The sequence below is a fragment of the Sminthopsis crassicaudata genome, chromosome 2 (assembly GCF_048593235.1).
Source record: "Sminthopsis crassicaudata isolate SCR6 chromosome 2, ASM4859323v1, whole genome shotgun sequence".
Lineage (NCBI taxonomy): Eukaryota > Metazoa > Chordata > Mammalia > Dasyuromorphia > Dasyuridae > Sminthopsis > Sminthopsis crassicaudata.
The window spans coordinates 495764562-495782516 of record NC_133618.1 but is presented as its reverse complement, the minus strand read 5'-3'; the positions used below and the strand labels follow the sequence as shown (position 1 = coordinate 495782516).

The window sequence follows — 17955 nt, the reverse complement described above, 5'->3', positions numbered from 1 at the left end:
GACAGAGAGATCAGAGACAGAGAGAGACAGAGACAAACAGACAGACAGAGACAGAGAAGAGAGCAAGGAGAGAGAGAGACAGACAAAGACAGAGAGAGAGACAGGGTGGGGAAGGAGAGACAGAGAGATCGGGAGGAAGAGGGAGAGACAGAGAGGTCAGAGACAGAGAGAGACAGAGAGACAAACAGACAGACAGAGACAGAGAGGAGAGCAAGGAGAGAGAAAGACAGACAGAGACAGAAAGAGACAGAGAGAGAGAGAGAGAGAGACAGAGAGACAGAGAGAGAGAGAGACAGAGAGAGACAGAGAGACAGAGACAGAGAGACAGAGACAGGGTGGGGAAGGAGAAACAGAGAGAGAGATTGGGAGAAAGAGAGACAGGGGAGAGAGACAGAGACACACACACATATAGACACAGAGACAGAGACAGACAGACAAGGTGGGGAAGGAGAGACAGAGACACACAAAGAGAGACAGAGAGAGACAAGATAGGGAAGGAGTGACAGACAGACAGACAGATAGAGATAAGGTGGGGAAAGAGAGGGAGACAGACAGACAGACCGAGAGTGGGAGAAAGAGAGACAGAGAGAGAGAGGCAGGCAGGCAGAGGGAGGGAGGGAGTGTGCAAAGAGAGGAGACCCAAGGACAGACTTTGCAGAACATTCGCAAGAAACCAGCATAGGAAACAAAACAAATGGAGAGGTTGAAGAGAACCATTTTGTTATTATTTTGTTAGTTGAAGAGTGTGTCCAGAAGGAAGAGGTGGGCAGCAGCATAAAATGCTGCGGAGAGGCAAAGGATTTATGAAATCAATTGATTTCGGTTCAACTAGCACTCCAGGATGGACTGTGTACAAAACACTGCTAGGCTATGGGAGTACAAAGGCAAAATAGAAGCCAGTGCCTGCCCTCAAGAAACATGTATTCTGCGGGGGTCATAGATCATAATTTGAAAAAGATAGCACTAATAATAAGGAAGCTTTCTTCAGTAAATACACCGTCCATTGGCTAAAGCTAAGAGTTCTAAGAGGGGGAATGAGAGCACGTCAGGCATGTAGTAACTATTGGTGCAAAAGCCTGGAGACTGGAGATGGGATGCCAGATTTGAAGACCATGAAGCAGGTCAATTTGTCTGGAACAAATAATACATAACAAGGGATAGCATGACATAAATCTGAAAAGGTAGGTTGAAGTCAGTTTTCAAAATGGCTTTAAATGCCAAGCTGAGGAGTTGTTTTTTGGTTTGTTTCATTCTAATTTTGTTTTTTTTTTCCTTTATCCTAGAAACAATAGAGAGCCACTAAACATTCTTGAGCAGGTTAGTGGTATAGTCAGTCAGATTTTTGCAGGGTGAGGATTATTTTATTATCAGGGTGGAGGTTGGGCTCAGTATCCATCCCAGAAAAAGTAAATGAATGAAGAACTGTGAGATGCAGTTTGGACGTCCTGTAAAGCTTGTCTGCCTGTGTGTGTGTGTGTGCGTGTACATGCTCATGCCTTGGACAAATGCTGTGGGTGAGTAATGAGCTGGGCAGAAGAAGGAGCAGAGCAGTCTGGGTGCCTTTGGGAGATTGCAGAGTTCTTTTAATGGCCACAAGTTTCTCCCTAAAATAAGGTCCATCTTTTTAATACCAGTATTCTTCCCGTGACATATGGGTGTGAGTCACAGAACTGTGTCTCTGCTGAAGAATTGAACTTGAGGGTCATGCAAAGGCCAGTGAGGAGGTGTATGGCGTGAGGAGGCTGCAATATGTTACAAATAGGGAATTACTAAGGAGAAGCAGTGGAAAGGGTGTCACTAAAATTTTTACGAACCAAAAAATGGGTCAGTCATACGGGGAGAGTGTGGGAAAGTCAGCTGATGGACAGGCTGTGTGCTCCAAGGTGCCCCCCACGATGCTACAAGAACTTGAGGAAGGTGGAAGGATAATTAATAATAATAATTGGCATTTATGTAGCACTCTAAGGTTACAAAGTGCTTTTACAAACGTTTTCTTATTTGATCCTCATAATTGCTCGTTTTAGAGATGAAATTGAAGCTGACAGAGGTTAAAGAAATGATCTTCCCAGGGTCTCGCAGCTCGTAAGTGTCCGAGGCAGGATTTGAAGTCGCCTTGCCAACTCCAGACCAAGGCTCCATCTAATGCACGGGCTGTTCTTGGGCAAACTTCTGGGGAGACTCAATTGGCCCGGCACGGATGGATTGGGTCTGTGTTGTTGAAGTAATAATGAGGTCACAGATCTGGTGCAGCTTTGCAATGGGGGGTGAAACTGAAGAAGGTAAAGGGTAAAACCAGGAGTCTGATTAGGAGGCTCCTGCAGAGTCCAGGTTAGTGCTGATGAGAGTCTGAATCAGGGAAGTACGCGGAGACAGGGAAGGGCCAGGCCGGGAAGGACTTGTAGAAGGAGGCCCTCCGGCCAGTCCCAGTCTGTCTCGCAGTGTCCTGGCCACCCCACGCCATGGCAGAGAACGTGCTCCAGCTCCAGTGTGCCTGTGTTTCTTGCCTCAGACACCAAAGTCTCTAGTTATGGCTCTGGTAGTGAGGCGGGTGGAACGAGAATCAGGAGAATGAAAAAGAAGGTGCAAGGGAGAGTCTCCAGGCGGAGGGAAGGGTAAACAGTGTCAGAAGCTACAGAGTTTGTCAGCTTTGGGGTGAGCGGTTTAGGTGACGGTAAGGGAGAAAATGACACACACACACACACACACACACGCACACACACACGTCAGTGGGTATTCTGAGCCCATCACTTCTTTATCATATTTTCTCATGAGTCCTCCCGAATCATGGCTGGTCTTTGTACCGCTCAGAGTTTGTAAGTTTTTAAAAATTGTTTTTGCAGCGTTGACATTGTATAAATCATTCCACTGGATCTGCTCATTTCATTCCGCATCATTTCATACATGTCTCTGTGTTTCACTAAGATCATTCCCTTCATCATTTCTGACTGAGCAATAGTATTCCATCACATTCATATACCATAATTTGTTCAGCACTTTACCAATTGATAGACATCTCCTCACTTTCCAATTCTCTGCTACCATAAAAAGAGCTGCTATAAATGTTTCTGCGCATCCTTAGAGTTTGTTTTGGTTAAGATGAATCCCTATTTAATCTACCTTTCTTGTTTTTTTTTTTTTTTAATAAAAATATTATTTAATTATTTTAGTATTCTTTTATTTTTTCATTTGAGTTCCCAATATTCTCCCTCCTTCCCACTCTTTTTCTACTTACTGAGAAAATGAGCAAGATTATATCAATTATACATGTGAAATCATGTAAGACATTTTCATATTAGGCATATCACAAAAAAAGCAAAAAAAAGAGAGAAAGTGAGAAAATTCAATTTACACTCAGAGTTCATCAGTTCTCACTCCAGAGGAGGGTACCATCTTTTCATCATGAGTCATTTGGAGTTGTCTTACATGACTGTATTGATCAGAGTAGCCAAGACTTTCCCAGTTGATCATCATTACAACTTTGCTTTTACTGTGTATGATGATTTCCATGTAGACCATATAGGACTTGCCATGTTTTGTTTTGTTTTTCAAACCACCCTCCTTGTCATTTCTTATGGCACAATAGTACTTCCATTACATTCATATGGCACAACTTATTCAGCTGTTCCACAATTGATAAGCACTCTCTCAATTTCTAATTCTTTGCCACCACAAAAAGAGCTGCTATAAATACTTTTGTAAGATGGGTTCTTTTCACTTTTCGTTGATCTCCTTGGAGTACAGATCTAGGAATGGTATTGTTAGTCTCTTTTAAAAAGGAGCTGATGTCCTTTGAGCATAGTTCCAAATTGTTCTCCAGAATGGTTGGAATAGTTCACAATTCTACCAATAGTGCATTAGTGTCCCTGTTTCTCTTCTTCTTTCTAGTATTTGTCATTTCTTGTGGGTGTGAAGTGTTATCTCAGGATTGTTTTAATTTGTGTTTGTCTAATCAATAGTAATTTAAAGCATTTTTTTCATATGGCAATGAGTAGCTTTGATTTCATCTTCTGAAAACTTCCCTGTTTCATATCCTTTGACCACTTAACAATTAGGGGATGGCTCCTAATTTTTTATAAATTTTACTCTGTTCCCTATATATCTGAAAAAAGAAGACCTCTACCAGAGCAACGTGCTACAAGAAAATTTTTGATATTACTTCCTTGTCTATGGTATCTTTTAGTAAAATATAGTTTCCCTGATTCTTTTTTTAAAATTGGGTCTGTTTTTGCTTTTTGCTTTGTATGCTATAATTGCTTGCCCCTGCCTTTTTTATTTCACCTGAAGCATAACAAATTCTGCCCTAGTCCTTAATTTTAACTCTGTTTGTATCTTTCCATCTCAAGTGTGTCTCTTATAAACAACATATTTTGGGGGTAATTCTAATTGGGGGTGTTTCTAATATATTTTGCTATTTTATGGGTGAGCTCATTCCATTACCATTCACAGTTATGATTATTGACTGTGTATTTCTTTCCATCCTGTTTTCTTCTGTTCCTTTTCTCTCTTTTATCCTGTCCCTCTTCAAAAATCTATTTGGCTTCTAACCACTGCCTCTTTTCATTTTTACCCTCCCTTTTATCATCTCCCTGCTGCTTCTGTCTCTTATTCTCTTCCCCTTATCTCCCTATTAAGTAATATAGATTTCTATACTTGAGTGTGTTTATATATTCTTCCCTCTTTGAACCAATTTCAGTGAGAGTGAGACTCAAGTTTTGCTTGCCACTCTCTCATTTTCCCCTTTACTAAAAAAAAAAAAAATCTTTCTTGTATTCCTCTTCTATGTGAGAAAAGTTTTCCCATTCTGCTTCTCCCTTCCTTCCTCTCCTCTCCTTTCCTCTTTCTTATCCTTTCATTTTTTTATATTATCTCAACATAATCCCCCCCCCCCCCCCCAAGGCTGGGGTTAAATGACTTGCCCAGGGTCACACACTAGGAAGTGTTAAGTGTCTAAGACCAGATTTGAACTCTGGTCCTCCTGAATTCAGGGCTGGTGCTCTCTCAACTGCGCCACCTAGCTGCCCCTATCTCAACATAATTGATTCATACTCAGGTCTCCATCAATGTAGATTTCTTCTAACAACCCTACTCATGATAAAGTTCTTAGGAGTTATATATATTATCTTCTCATATAGGAATGTAAAGCTTAACTTTATTGAATCCCTTATGATTTCTCTTTTGTGTGTACCTTTTTAATCTTTTCTTAAGTCTTGTGTTTAAATGTCAGATTTTTATTCAGCTCTGGTCCTTTCTTCAGGAATTCTTGAAAGTCCTCTAGTTGAGTTAAATGTCCTTTTTGCCCCCTGAAGTTTTGCTGGATAGATATTATTGCTTGTAATCTTAGTTGCTTTGTCTTTTGTAATATATTCCAAATCCTCCAACCTTTAATGTAGAAGCTGCTAAATCTTGTGTGATCCTGACTATGGCTCCATAATATTTGAATTGCTTCTTTTTGGCCATTTTTGAATAGCTTCTTTTGCAATATATTCTCCTTGATCTGAAAGATCTCTAGATCTCTAGAATGTGCCTATAATACTCCTGGAAATTTTCACTTGTTAATCTTTTCTAAAGGAGTTGATCAATATACTAGTATATTCTTTCTATTTCTATTTTGCTTGCTGGATCTAAGATATTAGGGGTCAGTTTCCCCTTATAATTTTTTGAAATATGATATCTAGGCTCTTTTTTGTTTTGTGGTTTTCAAGTAGTTCAATAATATTTAAATTAACTGTTCTTGATCTATTTTCCAAGTCAGTTGATCTTTATTTTTCATTCTTTTGTTTTGTTTCTTGAAGTCTGGAATCATTAGCTTCCATTTGCTAATACTAATTTTAAGAAATTATTTTCTTTAATAAGTTTTTGTATCTCTTTTTCCATTTGACTGATTCTTCTTTTTAAGGAATGCTATTCTTCAGTGAATTTTTGAACCCCCTTTTCCATTTGGTCTATTCTGCTTTTTATTTTTTGTCCTGAAACTTTGATCCAGAACTATCCATGGGCAATAGAGTTGCAATCAGCACTAGTTGTAACCAGTGTGAGCAAAGGGTCTCCTGTAATTTATTTTTGAACAGTTGTCTGACTCCTTTACCATCTCTTTGCTGAGAGTTCCTGAAGATGCTATTATTTCTATTATAGTTCCCTCCAAGGCCCACCACAGACTATGCTGAGTTCTGAACCAACCTCCATCCCCAGTGTCATAGACCTATCTCCTAAGTATTCTTTGACTGGAAAAGTGTCTCACTATGATCTTTTGTTGACTATGCCATCCCAAAATTTGATTTGAAGAGTTTTTTTTAATTGTTTGGAGGATAACCTTGGGAGGGTTTATTTGGGTTGCTACCTGTACTCACCATCTTGACTCTACAGCCTTGAAGAGTTATCTTGGGAAAGAGGGATAAGGCTTGTTTTCCCTGACCTTAGAAAAAAGAATTAAGTGTGATGCAAGGAAATTGAAGAAGATGATTTAAACTCATTATAAGAAAAAAAATCAGAGGTGTCCAAAAAAGGACTGGGTTGTATTAGGAAGTCATGAGTTTCCCATCACTGAAAATTTTCAAGAGTGGCTGAATATTCACTGCTGAGGAAGTTCTAGGGCAAATATTTTCCTTAGATGTGGCTTTGGCTTAAATCATATTAAAATTTCCTTTAAACTCTGCAATTCTATGGGTTTAAAGCATCATGGGTAGCCAGAAAATATAGGCACTAGATATAGGCATACTTTTTTTTCTTTTTGTGTAACTTTTCTTTTCTTTTTTTTAGTTAACAGACTTTTTTTTCCCCTCTACCTCTCACTTCCAACTTCCCATTCTTGGGGGGGGGGGAGTGAAAGTAGAAACACATAATAAATATTTATAATAAATAAATATGTCATCAAACAAAAATATTCCAGAAAAATTCCCATATTGATAATGTCCAAATACACATACACATATTCATATATACACACCACACATGTGTATGTATATATATATATATATATTATGTAATTCAGCATCTTGAGTTCATTGGCTTTCTGTTAGGAGAAGCATCCTCATTGGTCCTCTAGAATTGTGGTTTGTTCACTGAATTGTTCAGAGTTCTTATCTTTTAGAATTTTCGTCTTTCCAATGTTATTTTGACATTTGTTCTTTTCCTTCATTTATACCAATTCATATAAATCTTCTCAGGTTTCTCTGATACCACTCGGCCTTAGACACTTAATAGCTTTGTGACTCTGGGAAAATCACTTATTTCTGTTTGCTTCTGTTTCCTCATCTATAAAATTAGGATAATAATAGTACTTACTTCATAGGGTTGTTGTGAGACATTAAAAATAAAAATTAATTATTTGTAAAAAGTATTTGGCAGAAAGGCTGGTACGTGGTAGGTGCTATATATATATATATATATATATATATATATATATATATATATATATATATATACTCCTTTTCTCCTTTCCATTTCTTCATAATTTTTTTAATGTTTTTATTTGTTTCATTAAATATTTTTAATTACATGTAAAAAATTTTTTAACATTCTTTTTCTGATCTAAAGTTCCAAATTCTCTTCTTTACTGCTCCTTGCCCCCCACCTTGAGAAAGCAATCAATTATACATTGATGTAATGTAAAACATTTCCATATTAGCTGTGTTACAAAAAGCAAAAAACAAAAGTACACACACAGAGACAAATAATTTTTAAAGTATGCTTCATCAATACTCAGAGTTCCTAATTTCTCTCTCTGATGGTGGAAGTATTTTTCATCATGAGTTCTTTGGTATTATCTTGTATCTTTGTCTTGATTATAGATAGCTGAATCTTTCACGGTTGATCGTTGTTACAATGGTGCTGTTACTGTGCACAATATTCATCCCAGTTCTGCTCATTTCACTTTCCATCAGTTGCATATCAGTTTGTCTTAGGTTTCAGAAAACATTCTGCTCATCATTTCTTACAGCCTGCTTCTTAATCTTTTTCCTCTTGCAGCTCCTTTTTGCCTGAGAATTTTACGTGCTCAGTCTTGAATCTGAGCTGAGGGGTTGTGGGTACATACATGCACAGTGCAATATTTACATGTGTGTTCAGAATCAAGGCTGTAGGGAAGTTGTGTGATGCAATACAGGCGAGCAGAGCAGAAACACCTCCAACCCATTACTCAGTTGATTTTGAATTAGTTTTTGGTCAATGCATTTAGAAACCTTTTACTGTTACCAGATTTTTCACAACCCTCACATTTAGTTATTCAAGCCCCTATGGGGCCACAACCCACAATCTAAGAAGCTTGGTCTTATACCACAATCATGTATTACAATTCGTTTAGCCATTCCCTAGGTAAGTCTTCATTATTTCTTATGCCACAATAATATTCTATCATATTCCATGATTTTTCAGTCATTCCCAAGTGATGCATACCCCTTCATCCTCCACAAAAAAGAACTTTTTGGGGAAGCCTTTCTTCTTTTTTCCAATCTCTTTAGAGTATAGGTAGTATAGAGCTTTTCTAAGAACATTAGTGATCCTGAGAAATGAGTGTAAACTGTTTGCATTTTTGTTTTTCTTTCCAGGTTATTTTTACTTTACTTTCTGAATCCAATTCTTCCTGTGCAACAAGAAATTCATTTCTGCATACATATATTGTATCTAGGATATACTGTAACACATTTAACATGTATGGGACTGCCTGCCATCCTAGGGGAGGGGGTGGAGGGAAGGAGGGAAAATTTGGAACAGAAGAGAGTACAAGGGATAATGTTGTAAAAAATTACCCATGCATATGTACTATCAAAAAAAAAAGTTATAATTATAAAATTAATTTTAAAATGTTAAAAAAAAAAAAAAAGAACATTAGCAATCACAGGACTGTAGGTCCTGGTGAAAGGTGGTTAGTCCATACTCTTCATTTTATACATGAAGAAACAAGGCTCAGGGTGAATTGAGTGACTTGCACAAAATCACATGAATAGTAACATCTGACAGAATTTGAATCCATGTCTTTTGACTCCAGAGGCAGTGTTCTTTCTACCATCCTTAGCTGAATAGAGTAGAGTAAGCCTCTTCTTAGGATTGAGGACACCTGAGCATATTTTCCTGTCTCTGACACTCTTAATAAAGAAGATTTATATAAGTGAAGTTTATGCATTGGCAGATTTACATTCTTGCCATTTTCTACTATATTTATAGTTTTAAAAAAGAAACCCTTTTTCTCCATCTGATGGAATATTAAGAAGAAACTAGATAGCAGAAATTTAAAATAAATAACAAGAGACTGAGTGTTGGTAAAAATGCTTTTGTGTTTATTTGATATTTTTATTAACTAATGAGGACTTTAATTTCATAGAGTATTAAGATGAAGCCAGGTAGCAGAAATAAAATAAAATTAAAAAAAACTAAGAGTTTTTTATTGGTAAAAATTATTTTGTGTTTATTTGATATTTTTATTAACTAATGAGGACTTTTATTTTGTAGAGTATTAAGATGAAGCCAAATAGCAGAAATTAAAAAAAAACAAACAAACCACCACTAAGAGACTGGGTGTTGGTAAAAATTATTTTCTATTTATTTGGTGTTTTTATTAACTAATGAGGATGAGGATTTTTATTTCATTGTATTTTTTAATTGTTTCTATTCCAGCCAAACCTTCTGTACCTATGGTGTCTGGCCCCCAGGAGAGAGTAAATGTTGAGCACTTGGAGAATTTCACCTGCAATTCAACCGGCTTCTCTCCCAAAACTATCACCCTGAAATGGTTTAAAAATGGGAATGAGATCCCTGCCCGACGGATCAAGGTTTTCCCCGAGGGGGATAGTGTCTCCTACAACATTACCAGCGATGTGCAAGTGAAACTAGAAGCTAGTGACGTCCACTCTGAGGTCATCTGTGAAGTGAATCACAGCACGTTGCAAACTCCTCTTCGAGGAACAAAGAATTTGTCAGACATTATCCGAGGTAGGTGAACCCTGGCAGGGCACATTCTCTACTTCCTACCCTATGTTCCCTCAGTAGTTCTGGGTCCTAGGCCCAAGAACAGGGACTGTCTTCTCCCCTTTTGTATATCTCCAACTCTTAGCACAGTGTCTGGTACAGAGTAAGCATTTAATAAATGTTCATTCACTGACTAACTTGACCCAGAATTGCTCAGAAGGCTGACCCTTAATTATTAACCATGAAGCACAAATATAACCTTCTGATGTGTCCTTATTCCTTGCTCACAACATCCCTGCTCCTGCTTCCTTTAAATAATGGAGATCACAGCTCCTAATCCACTGAGAATTCATAGGACAGTCCTCTCATTGTGAAGGTACAACATTAATGATTCCCATTTTACAGATAAGGAAACTGAAAGTTTAGAAATTGGAAGTGACTTCCTGAGGGTCTCTCACCTCCTAAACTCAAATTCAGGTCTTCTGATGTCAAAACACCCTCAATTACTTCCCAACTCATCAGTGGATGATGGAGTGTTTTTGGCAGCCTCAGAATGAAACATATGCCAGCAAGGCCTCTGCCTCCCAATGCCAGGAAGGAGGAGGACCAGGAGAAAGAGAAGGAGTCAAAGACTGGGATCAAGGCCTGTTACTGGCCAACTATTTGACTGTGGGCAAGACATTAAAACTTTCTGATACTATTTCCACATCAGTAAAATGGGAAATAATAATACTTGCACTACCTCGCTCTGAGCTATAGTGGAAAAGGTGATGTATAAACCATAAAGCCCTAGGGAAATATGAGCCATTATTATGGTTGGATTGTAATATTGAAGGAAGACTCATTTATTAAGTTTTATTGTTTGCCAAACTTATGTGCTAAGCTCGGGAGGAGGGGGTGGTCCACAAATACAAAAGCAAAGTAGAGCCCCTGCCCTCTGGTTACAAATGGCTCACATAGCCACAGAGTGAGAGAGATAATTAGGTTTGGAACTGGGGACTTTTGAAGCAATGAGTCGAATTGCTTAAGACTTCAGAATTGATTCCCTCATCCTGGAATGCTCACCTCTACTGCTCTGATTACTGATCTCCTAGGCTTCTTCTAATCCCAGCTACAATCCCACCTCTTACAGGAAGCCTTTGCCCACCCCCCCTTAATTATGCTGCGTTTCCACTGTTTATTAGTTCTGTATTTAGCTTGTTTTCTGCATCCTTGTTTGCTTGTTGCTTTGATCATATGCTCCTTGAGGGCAGAGAGAGCAAACACTTGATAAATGTTTATTAATTGATTGAACTGAAAAGAGGAGGGAATTGGGACAATATGTCTGCTGCTCTGCATGGTGATTCATGAGGAAATGGCTACAAGGTAGGAACTCTAGAGATGAGAGTTACAGCTACCTGGAGATATGGTAGCGGCCATATTTCAGAGAATAAGGGGAAAGACAAGGGCAGACTTATAAAGCTCCTACTGTGTGCCAGGCACTGTGTTAACATTTGAAATATTATCTCATTTACTCCTCACAATAATGCTGTTAGGCAGGTGTTAAAATTATCCCATTTTACAATAAGGCAAACTTGTCCAGGATCATACAGTAAGTATATAGGGCTAGACTTGAACTCATCTCCCTGTCTTCAGGCCAGTGCTTTCTCATTATAATTCCTAGGTGCCTCAAGCCCACACTAAGGATTGTAGATCAAGAGAAAGTCCTGGTCATAAGGCTCATGGGAGGAAAGGGTCACCTTAGTATGATAGGACTGGCGGACCTCAGATTCCACTGACCACCCAGAGTTTCCAATGGAGATACACCAATCAAGGCAATGGCCAGTTACACTCATTGTCTTCCTTGCTGCTTTACAGGGAAGATAAATCTTAAAGGTCTTAGAGACACAGAGAGTGATATCTGTTTTTATGAAGGTCACTGACTCTAAGATCCCTGTGAGGAAGGCAGGTCAGCCTGAGACAGACAGGGAGAAGTGTGGAGGGAAAGCCTACCTGTGCTCAGGGGCTGTATTACGTATTACGTCCTGCCTGACTCTCTGGGACCCCCATTGGGGTTTTCTTGGCAAAGACAATGAAATAGTTTTCTGTCTCCTTCTGCAGCTCATTTTATAGATGAGTAAAATGAGGCAAATAAAGCTAATTAGGTGACTTGCCCAGGGCCCCACAGCTGGAAAGTGTCTAAAACCAGATTTGCACTCAGGAAGACAAGTCTTCCCAATTCCATCCATTGTATCCCCTGTCTGCCTTTTGCCATCTAGCTGCTAATTTCATGTTATATGGAGGTTCCTTCAAAGATTAGCATAAGAATGCTTTCAAATTTGGCCTCGGATGCTAGTAACTGGGTAACTCTGGACAAGTCAATTAACTTCACTCTGACTCAGTTTCCTCCTCTGTAACTGGGGACAATAGTGGCACTTATCCCCCAGGGTTGTTGTGATGAGCAAATGAAATAATATTTACATATAAGTGCTTTGATATAAAATGGTTTACAAATACTAGCTATTATTATTATTATTATTATTATATGAAGTGTTCAAGCTGTTCTGTGTCCCTGATTTCCTTGCTTTCCCAGGCCATCACCCCTACTGGGTCTTGATCCTTTCCCTCTTCTTTCCCCTTCACAAACTTCAGTTAACTGGTTCAACCTTATAATTGTCATTGATCTTTGAAGCCTCTGTCCCACTGTCCTGTCACTCTCTAGCCTTTTCCAAACCCTAACCTGAATTTCTCCCCCACCTGCTACCTTTTCTCCCCCTGCCCCTGTGCTCCTGAGCACTTCTGGAAGACATTGCACCACGGGGCTGTCTGGACCCTGAGTGTTACCACTTGGCACTCACTGCTGCTTATCAATTCTTTTCCTATTTCCTGCCTCCATTGGACTCCCTCTTCTTCAGCTCCCCTTTACTTTAACCTCCCTGTTCCCACTAATCAGAGGACTTTATTTCATGCTGTACTAAAAAAAAAAAAAATGAAGTCATCCTTACACTCATCTCTAATTCCACACTTCAGTTCCTCTTAGCATCGACCTTCCTCTATTCTTGGAGGACAAGTTGCCTCTTCTCTCTGCAACCAGCAAATTTTCTTCTTGTATTCCTGATCCCATCCCCTGCTGCCTCCTTTGGGTGCTTGCCACTTTGATCATTCCCTCTCCTTCCTGAATTATCAACCCCTTCTTCCCCACTGACTCCCTTCCTACTGGCTTCAAACATGCTCAAATCCTTCCCATTCTTTAAAAAAAAAATCCTTTACTTGACCTTACCATCCCCTCAGGCTGTCATCCCATATCTCTCCTTCCTTTAACAGTCTGTAACCTTTCACTGCTTAGGGAAAAAGCCTTGTCACTGCTTTCAATTTCTCTCTCACCTCTCACTTGGTAGCAAAGTCCCATCAGCTTTTCTCAAGCATTTATTCCATCCCTCCCTGTTCCAACCTCAGCCCCAGATTGCAACTGTTATCTCCAGGGATCTTTGTATCCCACAGCCTTTTCTTGGTCCTCTCTACCGTACTTGACCCTGTCAGCCACACCCCTGCAGACACTCCTGAGTTTTATGGGCTCTCTTCTCACATGTTGGAGCAGACTTCCTGTTCTCCCTCACAGGTTCATCTACATCCCACCGTCTATGCATGGGTGTATCATAGGGCTAACCTCTTCCATCCCTAGAGTATCTTTTAATGATATTATCTACACCATAAATTTAATTATCATCTACATGAAAAGGTCTCTAAAATCTACACATCCAACTGTCATCTCTCCCGGGGCCTCTAGTCTTAGATCTCCAACTGCCTTCTTAACATTTCTCCCTGTGTGACCCCCCACAGAATCTCAAATGTACCATGTCTGCTGCTACCTCCTCCCCTAACTTTGTTGTTCCTATGGAGGGTAACTGCTTTCTCCCAGATACCTAGGGGTCCTCTGTGAATCTTTATCCTTCCTTGCCTACACTATGCAGTCCATTCCCCTCACTGTCCTCCATTATGTCAAGGCTTATCAATTCCATCTGCAAATCCCACATTTGTCACCTTCTCTCTTCCAGCACTTAGCATGGTGCCCAGCACATAGTAGGCACTTACTGTTTATTGGCTAACTATTCTGTCTACTCATATTTGTAATAGGAGTTCGAGACCCCATCATCTTTCATCCTATCTTTGGCACTGGATTCCCAAATCGCTTCCCTCTTTCTGTTTTTCCCCTTTTCCTTCCATCCTCCAAAAGTGATATTCCTATAACGTAGGTCTAGCCATAGAAATTTTTTATGACTCTTCATTGCATATATATATATATATTCAGCATATATTGCTAAAATAGAAACTTCTCTACTTGGCATTTTATGATTCTTCCCAATCTAGCTCCAGCCAAACTTTTCCAATAGATTGCTTATTAGACTCACTCTTGCAATCTTTGCTCCAGACAAACTGGGCTCTTTTGCTCTATTCTATACCCAACATTCCATTTTCTACTTTCTTGCTGCCTTTCATCACTGGGTTAATTTTGTAGACAGCCTATTTTACTTACCTGGGAATATATTGTAGTCCCCTTGTAGGAAGTAAACTCTTAGATGATGGGGACTCTCTCACTTTTGTATTTATAGTCAAAGTATTTAGCATAGGGCTTAATGTATAGTAGGAGCTTATTTAAAAGCATTCTGGTTGATTGATTAACTGCCTGAGGGGTGTGGCAAGGGCTAACATCAGTGAGAAACCAGACTCTTGTCTCATGTCTTCAGAAACTCTGGTCACATTTGACCCTTCTGCTAAACAGCCAAGTTTCTATAGACAGAAACAAAGTGACTGATAACCCATTATTCTGAGTGCGGAGCACCTGCTTCCTTAAGCTTTTCTATGGGTGTCTGAGATCTGCTTGTTCTCAGTTGGTACATGTACCAAGGGTTCCCTTCCTGAGCACCACATGCAGCATAAGCCCCATGTTCAAGAGCCATTCGGGTCAGTCTGCAGCCCTGACAGAGCTGACCAGTTTCTGGTCGAACCTCACGTGTGCCGTGGCTATCCTGAAGATAAGAAGAAAGGGACATAAGTGGGCCATGGCACAGACTAACCCATGTTCCCCTGAGCCACTGACTTTATCGTATTATAGACCAGTTTCCTGTGGGCATGAGCTGTGTTTGTTTCCTTAAGTCTTACAATTCCTGGTATAATCCTAGAAAAGGAGGTTCTTTCCTTCTCTCTTCATCCCTGAAGAAGAAATTCTCCTTAGCTATAAATCCTTATCTCCTGTGTTGGTGCTAAGGAAAGCACATCCTAGGAGCCAGGACAAGAAACCTAATCTCTCACGTACCCGAAAATCCAGTCCTTGAATCCCACTTTGAGGAACGTGTCATACAACCCCAAGAAAGGCAGCCCAAAAGAATAAGCCTTGAACTTTGAGAAGGAAAGGGGCAAATCAGGAGGGGAATAGACTCCATATTTGGTGGTTTTCAGTCAATTGAAATCAACAAATGTTTGCAGCAGACCACATGTAGGACACGGCTTATGTGCTGGGGATAGTGCCCTCAAGGAGCTTACAGTCTAATGGGAGAACTCCTGGTGCAGGAGACTCCCAGGAAAGTCTAGGGAGACCTACTGCCAGGTCCATGGCAGCCCAGGGGACAGGAGAGAGACGGGCCTGCGCTCGGTTAACCTAAAAGCTTTGCCTTTTCTTCTAGTTGTACCTAAAGTGAACATTTCTTCTCAACCACTTTCCTTGAACGGCACCAATGTCACCTGTCAGGTGAAGAATTTCTACCCCCAAAATGTGAGTGTCATCTGGCTAGAGAATGGCACCGAGCTTGAGAAAGGCAAGACTTCTGAGCCCACAAAGAACAGAGACGGCACCTACAGCCTCAACATCTCGCTTCTGGTCAACACGTCTGGACAAAAGGAAGCCCAGGAGATCACCTGCCAGGTGCTGCACGACTCCCAGCTTCCCATCAATGCCAGTAAAACGTTCAGAGCCCCAGCCCCTTCTGGGACCATGGACAAAAAGGAGTCGGGTAAGTTCTCTCTGCTGTCCCGAGGAGACTGGGCTCATCCCCGTGGGTCCGTCCAAATCCACTGGCTCTAATCTGACCAAGGAGGGTGGCCAGATGGCATATCACACGTGGTACAAAGCCTTGTTCGTTCAGAAAGCTCTCTCCAACCTGTTGTTCCATCATGATCACCCTGCTCTATGATGGGGTAGTAGCCAAGAAGTCACTTGTCTAAGGTAACCCCTCTGAGAAACAATAGGACCTGGACTAAAATCTGGGCTTTGGATTCCTTGTCCAGGCTTCATTCCACTATTCCAAGATGTCAGCTACCCGGGTGCATTGGGTAGAGTAACTTGAAGAATTGTTAAGTCCTTAACACAGCACCTGGCACACAGTAGGCACTTAATAAATGCTTTGTTTTTCCCTTCCTTGTTTTGGATAGGAAATAGGATTTAACTGTATCATTGTTAAAGGTGCACCATAATTGTTTTTACCACAGTTTTAATACTTAGCTTATCACAGAGAATCAAACCATCATGTCACATGCTTCTGTTCAGTAATATAAGGCAGTTAGGTGGTTCAGTGGATAGAGTGCCACACTTGGAGTCATTAAAACTTGAATTCAGATTCAGCCTCAGACACTTATTAGTTGTGTAACTGAGGGTAAATCAGTTTACCTCTGTTTCCCTTATGTAAAATGATAATAATAGCGCCTACTTCCCAGGGTTGTTGTGAAGATCAAATAAGAATATTTTTTAAATGCTTAGAACAGTGCCTGACATGTAGTAGGTACTATATAAATGTTAGCTATTATTATTTTTATGATATTGTTATGCTTTTGAAAGAACATAGCATTATAGCTTCATAACAACTCATAATAGTAGCATCCTCTTTTTGGATTCATTTTTAGGGCCACACACGAACACAATTACAAAATAGTTTTCACACAAATAAAGACCGATCCAAACAATTAAAGAAATATTAATAATTATGAACAGGCTAGGCCAATATGATAAAATGATAGTTCTCTCTAAATTAATTTACTTATTTAGTGCCATAACCAATCAAACTATCAAAGAATTATTTTATAAGTCATAAAAATAATAACAAAAATATATTTGAAAGAACAAAAGGGCAAGAATATCAAGGGAATCAATTAAAAAATGTAAAGGAAGGCATGCTAACCATACTGGATTTCAAACCATAATACAAAATGTTAATTATTAAAACAATCTGATACTGGCTAAGAAACACAGTGGTTAATCAGTGGAATAATAAATTAGGTACATAATATAGAAGTAAATGACCATAGTAGCTTAGTGTTTGACAAACTCAGAGAGCCAAGTTATTGGGGCAAGAACTCACTATTTAGTCAAAACTGCTGAGAAAACTGGAAGGAGGTCTGGCAGAAAGTAGGCATCAATCAGTATCTCATACCATATATCAAAATAAGATCAAAATAGACACATGTTTTAGACATAAAATATATCATAAGAAAACTAATAGATTATTTAATATGCTACTTGTCAGATCTATGTATAAAAGAAGATTTTATGACCAAACAAGAGATAGGGAGGAGGATCATGGAAGATTAACTGAATAATTTTGATTATATGAAATTAAAAAGACATTGTAAAAACAAAATCAGTGCAGCCAGTATGAGAAAGAAAGCGGAAAATCAGGTGGGGTAAAAGCAAGTTTAAGTAAGTTTCTTAAGAACTTCTTCTGAATTGATAATTGGTCCAAAGATTTGAATAAGCAGTTTTGAGAGAAAAAAAAAAAAAAAAAAACAACAAAGCAGTCACAATGCAGACACACACAAAATGCCCTAAAACACTAATAATTGGAGAAATGCAAATTAAAACAACTCTGCAGTACCACTTCACAGCTGTCGGATTGCTAACATGACAGAAAAGGAAAATGACAAATGCTAGAGGGAATATAGGAAAATAGGGACCCTAATATATTATTGGTAGAATTGTGACCTGATCCAATAATTTTGGAGAGTAATTTGGAACTATATCCAAAAAACTATAAAACTGTGCATACTTATCTATATCTCAAAGAGATCAAAGAAAAATGAAAAAGACCT

General features: G+C 39.3%; 1 protein-coding gene across 7 annotated transcripts in view; it reads left to right on the top strand.

Annotated features, from left to right (window-relative positions):
* LOC141557653 (tyrosine-protein phosphatase non-receptor type substrate 1-like) overlaps window positions 1–17955 on the top strand; it is a 73300-nt gene that overhangs the window by 37719 nt on the left and 17626 nt on the right. For all 7 annotated transcript variants that reach the window (XM_074293620.1, XM_074293617.1, XM_074293618.1 and 4 more), the window contains exons 4-5: window positions 9610–9924; window positions 15561–15887. In XM_074293620.1, the coding sequence (XP_074149721.1) occupies window positions 9610–9924; window positions 15561–15887 (642 nt within the window). The remainder of the gene's footprint in view (window positions 1–9609; window positions 9925–15560; window positions 15888–17955) is intronic.